At 39.5% G+C, this 20385-nt stretch overlaps 1 protein-coding gene and 1 long non-coding RNA gene across 7 annotated transcripts in view; one reads left to right on the top strand and one right to left on the bottom strand.

Annotated features, from left to right (window-relative positions):
- Positions 1 to 7411: 7411 nt before the first annotated feature.
- LOC309640428 lies at positions 7412 to 14872 on the bottom strand. The gene is made up of 2 exons (XR_014252209.1): positions 13599 to 14872; positions 7412 to 8244 (listed from the first exon to the last, which is right to left on the bottom strand). It is a non-coding gene; the product is annotated as an uncharacterized lncRNA (long non-coding RNA).
- A 47-nt stretch (positions 14873 to 14919) lies between these two features.
- Positions 14920 to 20385, top strand: part of MRPL42 (mitochondrial ribosomal protein L42) — a 63563-nt gene continuing 58097 nt past the window's right edge. The window contains exons 1-2 of one of the 6 annotated variants that reach the window (XM_082419161.1): positions 14920 to 14986; positions 16581 to 16719. In XM_082419161.1, coding sequence (XP_082275287.1) covers positions 16650 to 16719 — 70 coding nt within the window. In that variant the 5' untranslated portion in view covers positions 14920 to 14986; positions 16581 to 16649. Of the gene's footprint in view, positions 15022 to 16531; positions 16720 to 20385 lie in introns of all 6 variants that reach the window. The other 5 variants (XM_082419163.1, XM_082419158.1, XM_082419159.1 and 2 more) reach the window with 5 other exon arrangements.

Raw genomic sequence — 20385 nt, 5'->3', positions numbered from 1 at the left:
CCTTTTTCGACCCAACCTTGGAAGTCACGTAGCATCACTCCCACCATAATCTATTGGTTGACTCGTCGCAAAAGCCCACCCAGTTTGAAAAGTAAGGGACATGGACCCCCTCTCTTGAAAGAAGAGTCCAAGATTCTGGAAACTAGCTGGGTATGTGTGACACAAGATACAGTTGTGACCAACTTCGAAAAACACAAACGCCACAGGTATATTTATCACAGTATGCTTACAAGCCACCATGCTTACAATCACCTGCAATGCTGGTTAAAATAAGCATTCCTGGAGCCCTTCCCAGAGATTCTAATTTTCTAGTTCATTGCTGAGGCCTGGGACTCTGCATGTAAACATCACAGGTAATTTTGATAGATCCTAAAATTTGAGAACAAAAGATTTTGAATAAACAACAAAAATTGTTGCCATGTGCCTTCTTTTGGCTATTCTCTATTGGAATAGATAGTGAGTATCCTGCAGATTAAGAGTGAGGGCCCCGCAGCCCTGCCTAGATTTGAAAACTTAGAATTTGCTTAACTTGTCTGACCTTCGTTTTTTTCACCTATAAACTGTACTTCATGTTCTTGTTGTGAAGTTTCAATATATATTAAGTACTTAGAAGGGGTATTATTTTTGCAATCTTGATAAGAACCAGGTATAGTTTTCTTTAGGAAACCAGATTTTTAAAATTTGACGGTATAACCTTGTTTGGCAGAGATTCGTTTGATGGCATGAAATTCTCTTAGATAAATATATAATTTTTAATGTCTTTTCCCATTCTTTTCCCCCTTGAGAACAACTCACACTATACGCATCTGGAAAATAAAATCCAAACTTCTGATTCATGTAAGTCCTGTAGAACAGGATATATTCTAGAAGGACATGTTGCCACATGGCTGAGATGCAGTGTTTATTCTCAGGTTAGAAAGCTGGTTAAGAATCCTACTTACTATACCCATAAAATATGGTTAAAATAAAGATATCCACAAAACTAATTCCTTCAAGGCAGGGGTGTTAGACAGCTGAAGAATAGAGGTAAAACAGACTTTTTACTTTATACTCTTGTACCTTTTGGATTTTGAGCTGTATGAATGTGTTACCTATTCAAAACATAAAATAATCCAATTCACTAATTTCAAAAGTCTAATCTAAAAGGTGTTCAATGCTCTTTACATGCTGATCAAGAATGATATCATACAACTAAAGGAGAAAAAAAGAAAAAATAATTTAAAAAAAAGAAAAAGAAAAAAAAGAATGATATCATACACTCAAAATTCAAAAGATTCTGGTCCATGGTATGGAATAAATAAGAGTGACCAAATAGCTTCACTAAACTGAACAATGCTAGGCAGAACTCTTAGCTAGTTAATCTTTTTTTGGCTCTTCATCAGGCCTCGTTCTTGGCCATGATTTTTTTTTCCAGGCTCTGCTCCTTTCAGGACTCAAACTCCAAGTGCCTTTGCACTATAATATAAGAAAGAGGGCCCAAGAACACTGTGTTGAAGAAATTAGAGGAATCCTGCTCTATGCAAATCTTACTCCCCAGAATAATACTTAGTGCCTCCTGTTCCTTCCCCACCCCCTACCCACAAATATTTCAGTTTCATTACTTTGGTCCTATAATAGCAGATGCATAAGTACTGTTTACCCTGCAGGTAGTATCTTAAGACATTTATACCTGAGCTCCTCAGAGTCATGGATCTCTTCCATCTTGGGCACCCCTGGATCCCTGGGGCCTAGCTCAAGGCCTACAACATGAGAGCTCTCAAAAAGTACTGGTCAAGGGAATGAATGCATGAGTGCAGGATAAAGATAAACACCTGTTTGAGAATGGTTGCCATAAATTCATGACCCATAAGTGAAACACAGGATGTTTATGTTCATCCCTAAACTTTTCAACTTGACTTCCTGGAAGACAACAGAGCTTTTTTCACAAACTCTCTCATACTTTGCAGAGACAAGATAGAATAGTTTGGAAAATGATAGATCAGTCACCTTTAATAGAGGTCCTGTTTCCATTATGAGCAATAGTCTTCATGGAGATGTATTTGTTTGCAATACCCATATTGTTTCTTGCAGCATAGGAAAACTTTCGTGGGCTATCAAGCAGAAGTATCTGTGAGAAGAGGGTTCCTGAACACTGACTCGGAAGAAGTGGGTGGGGAGGATGAAAAGGCTGCACACTGATTTTTAAAAAGAAAAAAAAACCCGAAAAACACCTGCTGCCTCATATTCATGACTTCAACATAAATAGCTGAGTACTTACAAACGGTTAACCAACACAATGCCAGCCCATGAGAAGGATCTGAGCAGGGTCATCCAGGGTCATAGGAGCACCGTCTCAAAGTGGAAGGACTCTGGAAAGAAGACACCCAAGAGAACTGGAGTAATAAGACTGACCTTTGTTTAGCGCTTCATGCTTTACAAAGCATTTTTTTTTTAAACATCTTTATTGAAGTATAATTGCTTCACAATGGTGTGTTAGTTTCTGCTTTATAACAAAGTGAATCAGCTACACATATACACACGTTCCCATATCTCCTCCCTCCTGCATCTCCCTCCCTCCCACCCTCCCCATCCCACCCCCCCAGGCGGTCACAAAGCACTGAGCTGATCTCCCTGTGCTATGCGGCTGCTTCCCACTAGCTATCTATTTTACATTTGGTAGTGTATATATGTCCATGACACTCTCTCACCCTGTCACATCTCACCCCTCCCCCTCCCCATATCCTCAAGTCCATTCTCTAGTAGGTCTGTGTCTTTATTCCCGTCTTGCCACTAGGTTCTTCATGACCTTTTTTTTTTTTTTTCCCTTAGATTCCATATATATGTGTTAGCATACTGTATTTGTTTTTCTCTTTCTAATTTACTTCACTCTGTATGACAGACTCTAACTCCATCCACCTCATTACAAATACCTCCATTTCATTTCTTTTTATGGCTGAGTAATATTCCATTGTATATATGTGCCACATCTTCTTTATCACAAAGCATTTTTGAATGTTACCTCATCCACAGAGAGCTTTAAGTGCATGCACCACTGGAGGCATTCTGCAAAGCCCATCACTGATTCTGCGATGTTTCTATAAAGGTAGAGGAAGGGGGGTATTCCTCTCTTTGTGCCAGTTCCCAGTGGAAACAGGATTCCAGAGGATGGTGACTCAAGGCTTGGCCAGAAGCCTGGATGGAACAAGAACTCTGAAAGCAAGGCTCTTTCCCATGCCTCTGTGTGTCACCCATTCAGGTTCCCAAGAGAACTGTTTACATTCCATGTCCTTGGGCTCCAGTCGCTCTGTGACTCCACCTGTGAAGTGCTTACTCAGCCTATCCAGCCTAAACTGTTCCCCCACTTCTTCCCACCTGGTGTGCCCCGCCCAAGCTTCTTGTCAGTACACTCCCATCACCTTTCTTCCTCCCCACCATCACCAATCTCTCTCCAGTCCTACTGATTTCTCATATGCGTCTCACTTGTGTCTCTTGCTTTCTGCAGAAAACTGCCCACCTGCTTCCAGTATGATTAGAAATGTTTTGAAAACTTTGTTTTGCTTCTGAGTACAATGATTTGGGATCTGATATACTCTGAAGCAGAGGTTTTCAAACGTTGGAGTGCTAACCACCTCCTAGGCTGGTTAAACATACAGCTGCAGGAGCCCCACCCAAGATCTTCCATATGCAAGTCCCAGGCCCTACGCATCTGTGATTTTAACAAGCTCCCCCGGCACCACTGAAGGGTCCAAAGCTTGAGACTCCCTGTCCCATATTATCTGATCTGCTCAAGAAAACAAAAAGGTTCCAAGAGCAACCTCGACTTATACATTTATTTTTTTTTGAATTTTATTTTATTTATTTTTTTATACAGCAGGTTCTTATTAGTTATCTATTTTATACATATTTGTGGACTTATATATTTCTTGTTCCTGTTTTTCTAATTCCTTTTGGCCCAATACCCATATCTTTCCTCCTGTCTGTTCTAATTCTCTTGATCCAAGTGTTAGATATTCCAGATAGTTGGAGTTTAAGTTGGCCCAGGTGTTCAGTATTCCAGATTGCTGGGTTTTGAGGAGGCCAATAAATAACACCCAATTTCCACCCCTGAAATTATAACCAGTTGAAAGAGATGGAGACCAAGATGTTGCCTTCATTACCAATAAAGCTGATTGGAGAAAACAGTTCTAAGTGGGCAGTCATTTGGGCTTATTTATAGTCCTCCCACCAGCTCCCCAGTTGCAAGCACAGCCACCCAGTCGCTTAGCACAGCCAGACAACTGCAGGCCCCTTAAGCCAAGACAGAGCAGATGCGCGTGCATGAGAGCAGAAGACAGACTGCTTTAAAAAAAAAAAGGGGGGGGGGGAAGGAAGGAAGAAGGAGAGAAAGAAATAGAAGGGAGAAAGGAAAAGAGAGGGAAAAGGGAGGGAGGGAGAAAAAGAAAGGAGGGAAGGAGACAAGGCTGAGAGGACCCAGCTCATTATTTTATATTCACCAATTAGAAAACTTACTCCTCTCACCTTCTAATCACAAAACCACCTGACATTTTCTTAAACTACTGCTTACTTTCTATCTCAGTTCCCCAAAGGCAACCTCAGCCCACAGTCTGGACAATCTCATCGTTGCTTTGAATATCCTGTGATCCATCATACATATGCTCTCTCTAACATCATCATTTTCACATCTTGTTGCCTTGTCACTGATGTCATGTTGCCTTTTTACCCACCCATATTCTTATTTGCTGTGTGTCCAGCAGTAACATAATGCTTAGCACATATCCCCTCCTTCCTGCCTTCCTTCATTCTCTACCTATTATGTACTAGACCATCTCCCTAGGAGATGTTTTCTTTTAAATGAGCAAGATACGATCTTTGATCTTGAACTTACGTTCTTATAGGGGAGACAGATGTGGTGGCCCCCAAACTGTAAGCTTATTCAGCTTTCTGCTTTCCGGAGAACCGCTTGTCTCTTTCTTGGTATGCACTCCTGACGCTGCGGTATTGAGCGTAAAAAAGGAAAATGGCTTGTGGCCAGTTTCGTTCCAGGTGCCTGCTCTGGATCTAAGAGCCCCTGGTTGTTCCCCAGAAGAATGACGTGCTGCCCTGAGGGGGAAGTCTGTATCTCCAAAGAATGGCCCATAAGGCATGCTGACGCATAGATAGTGGCGACAGAATTATGTGGAAATACAAGGTTTACTGATTTATTGTCTAATATTCGTTCCGTACTAAACCTATATATACATTCATGCTCTTTGAATAAACTTGCCTTGCAACCATCAGTTGTCTTGGCCCTTCTGACCCCATACTGGTGCTTTTCAGTTCCTTACCCCTCACCGCCAGGAACTTCTAGCTTTCTGCAGCCGGTCTGCGGCAGACAGACATTTAAACAAATTAATATATTTGATATGATAAGTTCTGTAATTGAGATACCACATAAGATACAGTGAAGAGTATATGTAAGACACAGGGAAGGTTTTATTCACTCAATTATTCAATAAACATTTAGTAAGAGCCGGCTAAGTGCCAGGCACAATACTAGTTTCTGCAGGGAAAATGATGAGCCAAACCAGACATGGAATTACCCTGGGAGAGATGGATGCAAACATGTATTAATGACATTAATACAAGGTAAGTGTGAAATGTTATTTTAGTCAGGGTTCCTGGGTGTAGGCATAGAAGCTGATTCAGACTAACAAACAGATACAGAATTTATTGGGAGGACATCACGTGTTTCATATGGTCACAGGGAAGGCTGCAGACCAGAGGATGCTGGCATTCTGGAGGTGGGCAAGGAAGGGAGCCCAGGGACTCACCTGGTCAGTTTCCTGTTGGACGCTTCTCCCTTGCCCTCCTCCAGGTATGGTGTTCCTGAGTCTAGAGCTTCTCAGATTCAGATTCTCATTTCTGACCAGGATGGGCTGGCATGTATGGGAGTCTTGGGTCTAACTGCACCTTATACTAACCTTCAAATATTCCATCAGTTTTCAGCCCCTTCCTCACTCCCTCTTCCTGAATAATGGTGCTACCAATTACTTGAACCTTGGTACAACCTGCATGCTTAACTTCCCTCTGCTCTGCTAAGTCAGGAGCCATTCCTGCATCTCTTGACTTTCCCATCTTGTTTTCATTGTTGTTTGAGTATAATTTTTGAGAGACGAGGGCAAAAACATCTTTATGCTGACAAGAGTATTTTTGGTGTCTTTGAGGCAGTTTTCCTGCACAAGGAGATATTTCACAGATTAGTTTTCAATTAACATTCAATTTACTGTAGTGACAGTAAAGTCTAGTTTTTCCTTAAGCTTTCAAATTCAATTTACAAATCTTATTATTCTGTTTATAAGACTAGCAACTAAAATAAAACTCTTTTAAGGGAATTTTTCATAAAAGTAAATTACCTACATTTAAACATTTTAAATTGCACTTGTAAATTTAACATATTCAATTTTCTTTTCCAGCCCTTCAATTTTGACAGATAAACATTCCCAAGCACCTAAATAGTTCTTATAAATGAAAAAAATTTTTAATTTTAATACAGTGAGTCTTCTATTAAGTATTGTAATACTGCTTCCAAACAATATAATTCTTTCACGCCCTTCAACATAGACTCATAAGCCTAAATCAGTCACCTAATGACAAGTTCAAATTGGAATCACAATTTACAGAAAACACAAGGGACTTAGGAACATGTTAAAGTTTGCTCCAGTATGTACTCAGCAAAGCCCAGACTGTGGGAATCTCTACAGGAAAAACACCTGGTTTCTTTAACAAATAAGTACAAGGAAAAAAGAGAAAGACAAATGGAGAAGGAACTTATAAGTTAAAGAGACTTAAAAATGATATTAAGCAATCGAAAGGTGTGGATCTAATTTGGATCTGATTCAAACAAGCAAACTAAATAGAAAATATGACATTCATGGGCCATTTGGAAAGTTGCATGTTGACTGGATATTTAATGATGTTAAATAATCATCGTCTTTTTTTTCAATTGTGTAATATTGTGGTTATGTTAGAAGAAAGGAGGCCTTATCTTTTAGCATTTCTTTTTTTTTTTTTTTAATTTTTATTTATTTATTTATTTTTGGCTGTGTTGGGTCTTCGTTTCTGTGCGAGGGCTTTCTCTAGTTGTGGCAAGCGGGGGCCACTCTTCATCGCGGTGCGCGGGCCTCTCACTATTGCGGCCTCTGTTGCGGAGCACAGGCTCCAGACGCGCAGGCTCAGTAATTGTGGCTCACGGGCCTAGTTGCTCTGCGGCATGTGGGATCTTCCCAGACCAGGGCTCGAACCCGTGTGCCCTGCATTGGCAGGCAGACTCTCAACCACTGCACCACCAGGGAAGCCCTCTTTTAGCATTTCTTACTGAGATATTTATAGATGAAATAATAGGCTACTTGAAATTTGCTTCAGAATGATATAGGAGAAGGAACATGGTGGGAGTATAAATTTACTTATTTATTTATTTATTTTTGGCTGCATTGGGTCTTTGTTGCTGCACGCTGGCTTTCTCTACTTGCGGCGAGCGGGGGCTACTCTTGGTTGCGGTGCGCGTGCTTCTCATTGCGGTGGCTTCTCTTGTTGTGGAGCACAGGCTATAGGCACGTGGGCTTCAGTAGTTGTGGCACACAGGCTCAGTAGTTGTGGCTCGTGGGCTCTAGAGAACAGGCTTCATAGTTGTGGCACATGGGCTTAGTTGCTCCAGGGCATGTGGGATCTTCGCGGACCAGGGCTCGAACCCATGTCCCCTGCATTGGCAGGCGGATTCTTAGCCACTGTGCCACCAGGGAAGTCCCCAATGGTGGGAGTATAGATGAAACAAAATTGCCCATAAGCTGATAATTGTTGAAGCTGAATGAGGGGTACGTGGTGGTTTATTATACTATCCTTTCTAATTTTGTATGTGTTTGAAATTTTCTGTAATAAAAAGTTTTTAAAAATTAGAATCAAAAAGCTATCTAACAGCAAATTTAACAGTCCAAATTCTCTTATATATTCTAAATACTTAAATATAAACATAGAATACACATGTTTGTGAGTGTGTTATATTCTCAATGCTAACTGGAAAATACTACTACTAGGTGGGTTTTGATTTACATCATCATTTCTACATTTAATTCAAAATCTTTATGGAGCTAAAAGTCACTTACACCCAAGGAAACAAGTAACCCCCAAGTAACCTGGGGTAACCTATGCAAGCAGTTTGGGGGGCTTTCCAGGTTGGTTGTGAGGGTGAGGTCTGGAAGTGCAGTCTTCCAGGACCTTCTTCTATATGACCTGAAAGGAGAAGCAGAGCCCTCTTTTATGGTTGCTGTGCCAATAGGAATTCCAGTCCATACCCTCCAAATGGAGTGTTCTCACCACCCATGTCACCTACATTCACGTTATACATTTTACCAAAGCTTCAGTGTGATTTGAGTTTCTAACCTCCTCCCCAAGTTGTTTCACTTATTTGATTTATCAACATATTCAATAAAGGTATTTACTGCTGGAAGCTATTCAGAATTCTTTTCACTTTCTATCAGTATGGGAGGGTCACCCTGTTTATATTTAAATAACATCCAATTGGATTACTAAACCAATCTCTGGCTTTACAGTCAGAATACCAAAGGCGTCCTAAGGACACTTATTCTGACATGGTGCCAGGAACCTCCTTTTTGCTCCTCCAAATCCACTCTTCATCTTGTCCACTCTGCTCTCTGCCCAGGAAGCTGACTTGAATAGGCTACACTATATGGAGGGGGTTCCTTCACCTCTGGCTTCTGTTTGGTTTGGGCCAATGAGAAGCCCTTGCAGGAGATTAGAGAGGGAAAGGAGAGGGAAGTCAGAGTAATTATTACCCTGGGTTGCTCCTGGCAAGGTCACCTCAGGCTGGCTATGCCCTTCAACAGATGACTGCTCTCCTCAAGGTAGCCAACTACAGGATTCTCTCCTGGGGTCCAGTTACTGCTCCCTCTCTTTGTCCCTTCTGGCCTGGAAGGAACAGCCAGTGGTACTAAGCCCAGGTTATACCACTACTGCTCCTGGAATGATACCAGTTTGAGTATGTCATTTGCTTTCCTCTGAGACTAAGTGATATGCCAACTTAAAGCTAGAAATCATTACTGTCCATTTTAGACTAAGTCCATATTTTCATTTTTAATTACATTCAGTAGATTACTCCTGACAGTCAAAATATATAGTTTAATGCCAAAGAAATAAGTAATCTCTTTGGGTCAATGTTCATAAAAATTTATTATACAAATATTTATTAAGCACCTACAAGATACAATTATTGCTAGTATTGAGTGCTTACTACATGTCAGGTACTTTGCAAAGCATTTTACTTTCCTTCTGTTATTTAATTTACCCAATAATTCTATAAAGTAGGGAATATAATTATTATTCCCCCTTTTATAAAGAATAAACTGAGACTAAAAAATATTAAGAAAATAAATTTCTCCAAATATCATAGCTAGGAAGTCATGGAATCAAGATTCAAATTTAGGCAGAGATTCTCAGAATCTACTTGTTAACCTCTGTGCTCTACTGCCTCCTTAACATTATGCTATATATGTGAGCTATATAGTTGGAAAATAAGGTCCACCTACATGCAGGAAGCCCAAGATCTTATAGGTAGATAAGACATAAATGTAAAAATCACTTGGAGCATTCATAAGAGAGCTTTTGAAGGAAAAGCCGTTTATAACTTGTGGTCTGTATTATGTTCAGTGTTATGGAGGCCCTTACATTTTATTTTATTTTATTTATTTTGGTTTTTTTTAAGAAGGAATTTCCATCTTCAGGAAACAACTTTATTTTTTTATAAATTTATTTATTTATTCATTTATTTTTGGCTGCGTTGGGTCTCCGTTGCTACCCGCGGCAACTCTTGGTTGCGGTGTGCAGGCTTCTCATTGCGGTGGCTTCTCTTGTTGCGGAGCACAGGCTATAGGCACGTGGGCTTCAGTAGTTGTGGCTCGCGGGCTCTAGAGCACAGGCTCAGTAGTTGTGGTGCACGGGCTTGCTTACTCCGCAGCATGTGGGATCTTCCCAGACCAGGGCTTGAACCGTGTCCCCTGCATTGGCAGGCAGATTCTCAACCACTGTGCCACCAGGGAAGTCCGAGGCCCTTACATTTTAATCAGTACTAATCCTTTAGATATATATTTTTTGAATCATTTGTGATTTGAACTATTTTCATTCTGTCATTTCAGTGAGGATTAGGTTCCACTATTAGGAAAGAGGCTCAAAGTAACACTGAGTTAAATAAGATAAAAGTTTACTTCTCTCTTGTAAAAATCCCTAAGTAGGAAGTGCAGGAACTAGGAGCTCTGGTCCACAAAGTTATCAAAAACCCAGACTCCTTCCAGCTGACTACTCCATCATTCCTAAGTCTAGGCCCTCTAAATGCTAGTGTTCTAAGATAGTGACCATAACATCCACTCTCCTGGAGAAAGGATGGAGTAAGGGGCAAAGAGTGCCCACCAGCTATCTTTAAGGAAGAGACCAAAGCTGCTGAAAGACACATTTGCTTACATCTCATTGGCCAGCACATAGTCACATGACTACACCTATGCTTGCAAGGGAGGCTGGGAAATGTAGATTTTTAAATTCAGAGTAGACATACACTCAGTAGAAGATTAGGGGTTCTATTAACATGGAAGAAAGGGAGAAATAGCTATAGGGGAATAACAGTTTCTGCTGTAAATTTCTCACAGTTTCTGGTGAGATTATTTATCAATGTGATTAAAGGTGTGCAATTTATCTTAAGGCAAAACAAACACTTCTTAAGGACAATACTCAATGCATACTAGAAAAACAGGGTCTTGTTATTTTGGATAAGTTTCAAATATATGTGGTCTCCCAGAAAGCCCTTTATACGCATTACCTGCCAAGTGTGAAATAGTTCTTAAAAATATAAAATAGATCTGCCTTTGTCACCAGCCTCATTGTTTTTGCTAGCACTCTGTATTCTAGTCACATTGACCTTATTTTTGTTTCTTGAAAGAATCATACTACTTCCTACCTTAGGGCCCTCACTCAGGCTGTTCTCTCTTGTACTCTTCATCTTTATAACATCTACCCTTCCTTCAGATTTCTGCTTAAATTCATATCCTCAGGGGAGCCTTTCCTAACCCTAATAGACTAGTCAGACACCAATAGACTAGTTATATGCTCCATGGCATTTTTTTCCCTCTGAGCACTCAGGACAATGATAATAAAATAATTAATTACACAATTATACATTTACTATCTGTCATCCCCACTTGATGTATAATCTCTGAAGACATAAACTGTTGCTCTGGTGTTTGGTACATCTAATAAGTGCTCAATAAATAGTTGTTGAATGAATGAGCAAAGTAGAATAAATTTAAAATTTAGGAGTCGCAGGAAAGCATCTAATAATGAAATAACTTTAGACTATAGTGTGAGGATCTTTAATAATCTAAATTAAGTCCTGATGATCTCTAGGAGGATTGCAGTTTGAAACCGACAATATTTAAGCTATTCATAGGAAAGATGTTCATGATACACGGTTAAGTGGGAAAAAAGATATATTAAGAAAGAAAATCTATTGTGCATGCATGTTTATCTGTATATGTATATTAACAGTAATAAAAGAAAACCTAAATATAATGTGTTTCTGTGAAAGAGAGGGAGACTGAAGGAGAATCAGGCTGGCTGGTTTACATCTCAGCTCCATCACTGGCCAAGGGCTTTAAGATAGTACACTTCATGTGTCCAATAAATGTTAGCTATTATCATAATATAGATATACGAAGAGACAAAAGTGAAAGGTTTTACATCAAAATATTAGCAGTGATTATCTCTTGGGTTTTGTTTTTAAAATCTGTGTTAGCACTTTTTTTTTTTTTTTTTGGCCACACTGTGCAGCTTGTGGGATCTTCGTTCCCCTCCCCCCCCGCCAGGGACTGAACCCAAGACATCAGCAGTGAAAGTACAGAGTCTTAATCACTGGACCACCAGGGAATTCCCTGTGTTAGTACTTTTTTAATCTACATTTTCTATTTGGAAATGAGCATGGCCTAGTCTGACTCAGTGGTTTTAAGCTCATGGGTGATTCCTGGGTTCAAATCACAGTTTCACCACTTGTAACTTGCATGACTTTGAACAAGTTATTTAACCTATCTGTGCTTCTGTTACTTCATTGTATAATGACAGTCACAATAATTATACCCAGCTCCTAGAGCTATCAGAAGGAACAGACAAAAACAATGACTGGTACATAGCAAGTGCTCAAAACCAGAGCCAATTTTATGTAATAATTTTTGAAAAAGTTTTTAGAAAGATTTTCTCTAATGGCTTGGCAGTTAGATTGCTCTGGAGTCTTCAATCTCTGATTTTATAAAAAGTGACTTTATTCTGCAAAGCTAGAGAAGAAAAGAAGTCAATTCCCTTTTCAACTGAAGCCATTTGAAACCAACTCCAAAGTTCTACAATTTTGTCTGTTTTGTCATTTTACTAGCATGAATTTGAACTGCTTCTATGTAGGACAATGTAAGTTATTAACTGGTACTTCAAGTTTGTAGTTTTGGAAATTATAGCTTTAAACTTGCTGGCACCGAACTCTAAAGTTATGAAACTTTTCCTGACATGCCTCTCTTAGCTACTCTCATATTGCAGTCTCTTGGTTTTCATACTGCCTCTCTCCCTGCCACTTCTGAGAGGTGCTGGATGGCTGTCCTCCTCCACTGGACTGCTAAATGTTGGAATTCTCTGGGGCCAAGTTCTGGGTCCTTTTCATTTTTTCCGGAACTCACTCTTTATGTGCACTCAACATTCCCATGGTTTCTAAATCTACATCTAGCCCAACTGCTATTTTCCAGACACATTTGTCCAACCACCTGCCTCATTTTATATCTCTACTTGGATACCTCAGAGGTATCTCACACTCAATAACTCCCAAATGGAATTATTTATTTCCACCTTCATCAGACCCCCCAGATCTGTTCCTCTTTCAGTCTTCCCTGTCTCATGAACCACCCACCTTCAAGCCAGTCATCAATGCATCACCTGAAGTGTCTTTCCACTCTCTCAATTCCCACAGCTAATCAATCCATCATCATGTTCAGTTATCATTTCTGTACTTTTACACTATATCTGGACCCCTTTCCTCTCTCTCCATCCCCACTGTTGCCGCCATCCATCACGTCATCATCACCAGCTCTGAACTTGACTGCTGTGCAGCATTAGCCTCATTAGACTTGCTTGCAGTCTTGTCTCTCCCCAAACTGCTCTGCACAGTGCAGCCGGAGTAATCTTTTTTTAAAAATAAGTCATATCATGTCACTTCTTTTGTGTTAACACCCTTCAGTGATGCCCTACTGTATTAGAATAACATCTACACAAATGGATCTGTGTCCTAATTCCATGTTATTACCACCAAGGCCTATAAAGCCCAGAATGACCTGCCCCTTACCCCATCTCCTGCTGCTCTCCTCCACACCACACTCCAGCATATAAGCTGTTTCCACCCCCTTTTAGACTTTTAAATTGTTACCTCAGCCTAGAGCCGTCTCCACTCTCTTTCACATGCACATGGCTGGTTTCTTTCCTGGTCTCAGCTTTGTGAACCTTTCCTGGCTGCACTGAGTCTCCCTGTTGGTCAGTGGTCCCACTCTACTCACAGCCATCAAGACATGTCCTGTGGAATCATCTTTGATACGTCCCTCTTCTGCTTTGCACAGTGAATGTTTGACAAGTCCAGCTGATAGTTCATTCAAATATGTTTCTCCTCTCTGTCTCTTCCTACAGAATAGTCCAGAAAGACATTACTGGGTGGCTTTGAAGGATGGACAAGATTCGAAAGGACAGAGATGGGTCCTCAATGTGAGCTTCCATAGGAGCAAAGATAAGCAGCAGAACCAGCCTGATATTCTGTGGGAGGTGAGGAGAGACATCATAGCAGTCCAAATTTATGCTGTGAATGTAAGTGAACTTACATTCACTTATTTTCAATATTAAGGACTACTTCAGGACTATGGCCCTTAAATTTTTGAGAGGTTGATTAACCCCCTTGATTACATGTTAAAAGCTATGAATCCTTTTCAGAAAAATATACATAAATCCGAAATTTTGCAGATCATGGAGGAAAGGAATTCCCGGGTGAAACTAGGCTTTATCAGTCAGTCACCTACTATCTTGAATACCTGCAGTGTTATTTAATTGTTTTATTCATTCAACAAATATTGGAGGCCTACGATGAGGCCAAGCACAGTTCTAGATATTAGATTTGTATACCGTATAGAACAAAATAGATACCTGTCCCTCTCGGCCTTCATGGATCTTGAATTCTGGCATAAGAGACAGACATTAAACAAGGAAACAAATGAAAATATAATGTCATATAATGGTAAATGTTATGAAAAAAATAAAGAAGGGCAATGGAACAAGGGCGGGTGAAGCTATTTTAATGATGTGGTCCTCTCTGAGATGACATTTGAGCAAGAGCTGCATAAACTAAGGCAGTGGTCATGAGAAGCAGTGAGAGAAGACCATTGCTGGCAATGAGAACAGGAAGTGCACAGGCCCAGGGGCCTTTTCTTCCCTCTAAGATACATGGCGAGGTCCAGGATCCTGCAAGTCCTCCTCCCATAATGAATAACCACCACAGTTGTCAGAACATAGGTTGAAGGCTGTCCCATGCGTCCCCATTTCAAACGTCAAATCCAACCCCACGCCGCTTCAGTACTTCTCTGAAATGCGTCTTCCCCTAGGAAACCTAACTCATCCAAGGAGGGATATCAAGTTGCTCTAATTATTAGTATAAACTTTAAAAAATAGTGTTCGTTACTTTCTAAGGATATGTGTGGGGCCAGTGAATTTGTTTTTTTGGGTGGCGCCAGTAAAGTTGCAGGCAAGCTGCTGCAAGTAAACGCGGGCGCACGTTCGGTGGATCCCCCCCGCCGCCTTACCCACGGCACCCGGGGCTCTTTCCGGCGGAGACTACATTTCCCAGAGTGCCCCGCGAGCCAGGAAGGCGCGTGGAGCGGTGTCTCCTAGGACCCGGGTTGAGGTAAGATGGCGGGCTCGCAGTGAGTCGCAGTCCAGGTAACCATTTCCCTCTCCGCTCGTCTAGGAGTCCCTAAAAGGTGGGCAGGCCCAGAAAGTTTATAGGCAGCTGTCGAGGTCTCCTACCTGTCGTTTGCGGCAAGATAAAGCCTCTGGCATTACCAGACTCGGTCCGTCCTGCAGAAGGGCCGGCGTGTGGCCGCGCGCTTACCGTGGGGTCTGGTTCTGGTAGCCAGTGCCTCAAGCCTCAGTCCTTCCCAGACTCTCCGCAGTCTTCTATTGCTCCAGCGTTGAATTCCGGGCCAAGGTGTTTACCCTCTGAATTCTCTCTCTGGGGTGAATAATGTGACTTCTGGGTCTCGGACAGAGGGGACCTAACGTCCCCTAAAGTGTTTTGTTTCTCATTTCGTGGTTCGAAGCTGTGGGCTTGCGTTACACCCATAGTACCTGTTAAGCAGCGGTAAAGTGGCAGGTAAACCGTTTGAGCTTTCGGAGCCTCGATTCTTAGTGTTTTAAATGGAGACGCCTACTTCGCAGACTTGTGAAGGAGCATATAATGTATAGGAAAATGGGTCGTAAAGTGTAGGAGGCACGCTGTAGGTACTCAGGGATGGCAGTGCTAACGTACCGACAGTACAAGGAGTCAACCTGCATAGTTTAGCGACTAAGACTGGTGAAATACGCTTTTATCACTGTGCGGGGGTGGTGGTGGTGGTGGGGGGGGAATAGTCATCGAAGCCAATTGAAAACAAGTGATGTATGTCATTTATTCACAACAGACCTGGAGGTTGTGGTTGTTTTCCCCCATTTTACCGTGGAAGGAACTGAGGGTTGCTTCGTTAATGACTTGCCCGAACTTTCGCAGTTTGTAAGGGATTGACTCTGAAGTTCTTGGAAGCAATTGATTTAAATACTGTTGTACCTTAGTTTCTTCATGAATCAAAATAAAGATGCCTCTTATGATTAGGACGAGAGTAAAATGAACGGTAGTGGAAGCACCTTGGAAAGTTAAAAAGCTTATATAAGAGGGCGAAATTTTATTTGGGACTTTGGGTGTTTATATGTGTTTCTTCAAGTCAGTATTTAATAAGCCAAGGCTAGGCCTTCTTGTTTAATATTTCATTTAATCAGAAACAGAATACCCCTTTAAGAGATGTAATAAAATCTTGTGTATGGTACCTGGGAGGTTGTACACCGACACATTTGCTTTATGAAAGGAGAATGCTCTGTTTAGCATGTGTGAGTGACTGTTTCTAAGAGTAATTACACATTGGCTGCGCACTCATTGAATGGAAAGAACTACACTAGGTGTTGAGAAGTTTGCATTTAAGAGAAATAGTAATGGACATAGTTCTTGGGTTTCTGATCTTACTATACATGTTGATGATGTTGCTCTTTGTACTGTATTGCCTGGAAATGGGAGGTTGTTTAAAAGTTTTGTGTTAGGCAGCTGTAGTTCTCAGTGGTGATCCTATTTTGTAGTGTTCAGTGTATTGTGTCACTTTAATTTATCATAGGTAGCACTGATTTTTCTTTATCTCTTATGCAGGGGTGAAAATAGGTATACCTAGAAGCAGTTTTTTTTTTTTTTTTTTTAGAAGCAGATTTTAAAAGCAGTTTCTCTTCAAATCATCTTTCTTACCACCTGATAAGAATCTTGATTCACCATGGCATTGGCAGCAGTAAAATGGGCGACATCAAGCAGAACTATCTTGAAACATTTATTTCCAATTCAAAGTAAGTGAGTTTTTTAATGTTTAAAACGTTGTGTTTTTTAAAAATATTTATTTATTTATTTTGGCTGTGCCAGATCTTCGTTTTGGCATGCATGCGGGATCTAGTTCCCCGACCAGGGATCGAACTCCAGCCTCCTGCATTGGGAGCGCGGAGTCTTATCCACTGGACCACCAGGGAAGTCCAATGTTTAAAAAGCTTTAAACTTTTTCAAATGTTATAGTAATACATGTTCATTGAAGAACATTTAATTTAGTTATTGTATATGCATGCTATTGTATAGGAGTGTAATGTGGAAAGATCTCTATATAGAAGGGGGAAGAAGTATGTTATAAAACAGTATATATCGTATGATCTCATTGTGCATTTAAAAGATTATTGACCATATATTTGTATGTGTATATATGTATAAATGCAGAGTAAAAGATGTGGACCAAATAAGTTATCTCTGTAGACCACAAGTGGGATTTAACCCAGGGCAAGGGAGGGATTGCTAAAGAGGAACTTTTTCTAGTTTGAATCACTTATATTTATATTTTCACATACTGCTTTTTTTAGTAGTTCTTAAAATTAGCAAAGGGCAAATTTACAATTCCATCTTACAGGGTGATTATTGTTACTATTTTGGTGTGTTCTTTTCTGTTTTTTCTGTGTAATTTAAAAAAAAATGTAATTTCTTCCTTTCTTTTGTGAAGAAACATAGTCAAATATTTTCTTCAAAGCCTATTAATACATGTTTGATAGTCAAAACACTGATCTATATAAATAGTCTATTAAAATCTTATTTCCTGACCAGCCTTCTTTTCACTTTCCTTTTCCTCTGTCTGTGAACTGCATTCTCCCATTTGTAAAGAAGACATGGTTAGAAGGCTACAATAGGTTTGCTTTTCCATGTTTAGTCAGCCAACTTTTTTTACACATCTCTGCCTGACCTTAATTGCTTCCTTCATGTTTCCTATTGACTACCATTTGTAATTGAACATTTTTATTGAGTTAAGAGGAAAAGAGTTGTTTGAAGACTAGGGTAAAAAGCTGTATAAACGAAAGTATAATTTAGTAAACAGAGGAGGAGATTGCCAGGAGACTGTAGGTGTACACTAAAATCATAGTGAAAACAAAACTGTAGTCAGCTCTTGATTACCTAGGAGCATTTTTTGTTGTTGTTGAGAATTGTGGGAGAGACCTCTGCTGCTTAGTTTCCCTTTTGACCTGATAGGAACTCAGCCCCAAGGCTGATGGGAACTCAAACGTAATCAGTTTTTACCTAGCTCATGTCCTGAAACAGCAATTTGTCCTCACTCAGGTTAATCTGAAAACCAGTTCATCTGCCCCTGAATAAGTTAAAATTGTCTGTGTATACTTTACCAACTAGATTGTAAATTTGTACAGTGTCTATTTTAGTTTCCTCAGTGCCTCTCATACATGATAGGTGATAAATAAATGTTTGTTGAATGGATCTCAGTGAATCGCAGTTGTCAAAATATCTGATTAGTGAAGAATTAATTTGGGTTACCCCAGAAAATTATTCCATTATCACTCAGTCATCCTAATAATTAGTGACTACCTAACTTCTTGCATCCTTAAGCCTCTTGTTCTACACAATTTCTATTATTACTACTGAAGGTAAAGTATTATTACTGTTACTATTGATATCTTATATGAAAAGGAAGGACATTAAGATTAGAGGCAAAGCAAAACTGTGATTGGAAAGTTCAATGAGCACAAATAAAAAGGCCTCCCAGTATTCCAGAAGGAACATTTAAAACCTTCCAAAATATACAGTCAATGTGGGAATTTTACAGCTGAAGGAACATTTAATACCTTCCAAAATATACAGTCAATGTGGGAATTTTACAGCTTTTAAGCATATTAAGTCATTTGGTCTTTACAACTTTGAATTTTACAATAACTTACCTATCACGTGGCATTATTCTCTTTCTGAAGATGAAGGAACTTGAGTTCTCTTGCCCTCAGAAGCTCAACCAAAGTTGCATATCTGGTAAATTAGAGCTATGATCAAAACCTATGTCTTCCCAATATATTTTCTGCTATACCGCCTTTGTTGTTGTAATTTAAAATATTCAACATTTGAAAATGAAGTGGGACTATCAGCTTTTATAGATCATGTCAAAATGCAATTGTGTGTGTGTGTATAAATATATATATGTAAAACAAGAAAAGCCTGTGAGTTGTGGAGATCTGACTCTCATTTAAATTCTTTTCGGCACATTGAGTTCATTTGGATTGATTGATGTTAACTTTGGCATCAGTTCTAATTATGCATTTAGAACCTCTGATACTTAACCATATCTAGAATTTTTCTCTTGATAAAATGTCAAATGCATTTTTCAAGTATTAATTATGCAGAAATTAACATTTTAGAGGCAGTTTGGCAATCTCTTCTTTATTAGTAGGAACTGTAGGGGACACAGTAATGAACAAGGTGGGATTCCTGGCCTTAAGGAACTTATTTAGACTTGTAGTTGAAACAGACACCTATGGAAACAATACCTGGAATATGATGTGGTAGAATGTGATGTATGTCATGAGGGTACAAACAAATGTCGATGTTAGTGCAGAGTACAAATTTTGCAGTTTCCTGTTGAACTAAAATACTGTTGTCTTGAGTTTTTTCCCTCCTGCCTAGTTAAGAATGGTAAATTCTGTCTGTCCTGCCTCTGCCACTAAACCCTGTTTCTTTCAGCAAACATGTACATCACTTAGCTGGTGTATTCAGAGAATACAAACTGCTTTTAATATTAATCCATACATAATTAAGAAGATCCCCAACAGTGTCAGACAAGAAAATAAAATATGTGTAAATGATTTTTACATTACCCTCTGATTTGTCTTAATAAATGCTCTTCTGTATTAGCACAGATAATTGAAAATTAATAAATCTTTTGAAAGATAAGGTTATATTTCTAATTCTTTGTATTTTGTTATCTTTACATCAATAGAATTTTGGGGTTGACATTTTGCTGAGTAATCTTTTATGATACTAATGAATTTTGTTAAGGTACTTTTAATGCATTGGAGTAAGAATTTATATTTAGACCTGCAAGTATATGCAATCCTTGGGGAAAGGAGAGTTTACAAAGATGGAAAACACATCTTTGTTTAGACATCTTTGATACATATAAATAACTGATGCATAAAAAAAGACACAATGATAGTATAGCAATGTCATATGGAATGTTGGTTGTGGGACATGTAAAATAGACAACTCTTTCTGTGATGGGGGATGTAGGGCAGGAAGGGGGAAAAGAATTTCATGGAAGGGTAGTATTTGATTCTTGAAAGATGAGTGGTATTTGAACAAAGTGGGGATGGCATTCCATACTGAGGAGCAAGTGGCTCAGTTGAGAGAAGTTGATCCTTGGTTTTAGCCAAGATACACAGAATTTTTTTTTTAGCCATACTGAGCTACATTTACACGTTTTCTTTATATTTAAAAGAATATAATTTCTCTGAACATAGAGGAACCTTTCACAAGCTTTAAAAAAAGTAGTTATGGCTCTTGAATTTGCAGGTATTCTAAAAACGGAAAATATGCTTTGAAATGTTGCATTTTGATTGAGAACAGTTGATTTTGAACAGTTTATTTTGTATTTCATTACTTAAACACTCGCCCTTTATGAACTATGCACTCCAGTCACACTAAAGTTT

Source organism: Balaenoptera physalus (assembly GCF_965194825.1).
Source record: "Balaenoptera physalus genome assembly, chromosome: 13".
Classification (NCBI taxonomy): domain Eukaryota; kingdom Metazoa; phylum Chordata; class Mammalia; order Artiodactyla; family Balaenopteridae; genus Balaenoptera; species Balaenoptera physalus.
This window is presented reverse-complemented; position numbering and strand designations above follow the sequence as displayed.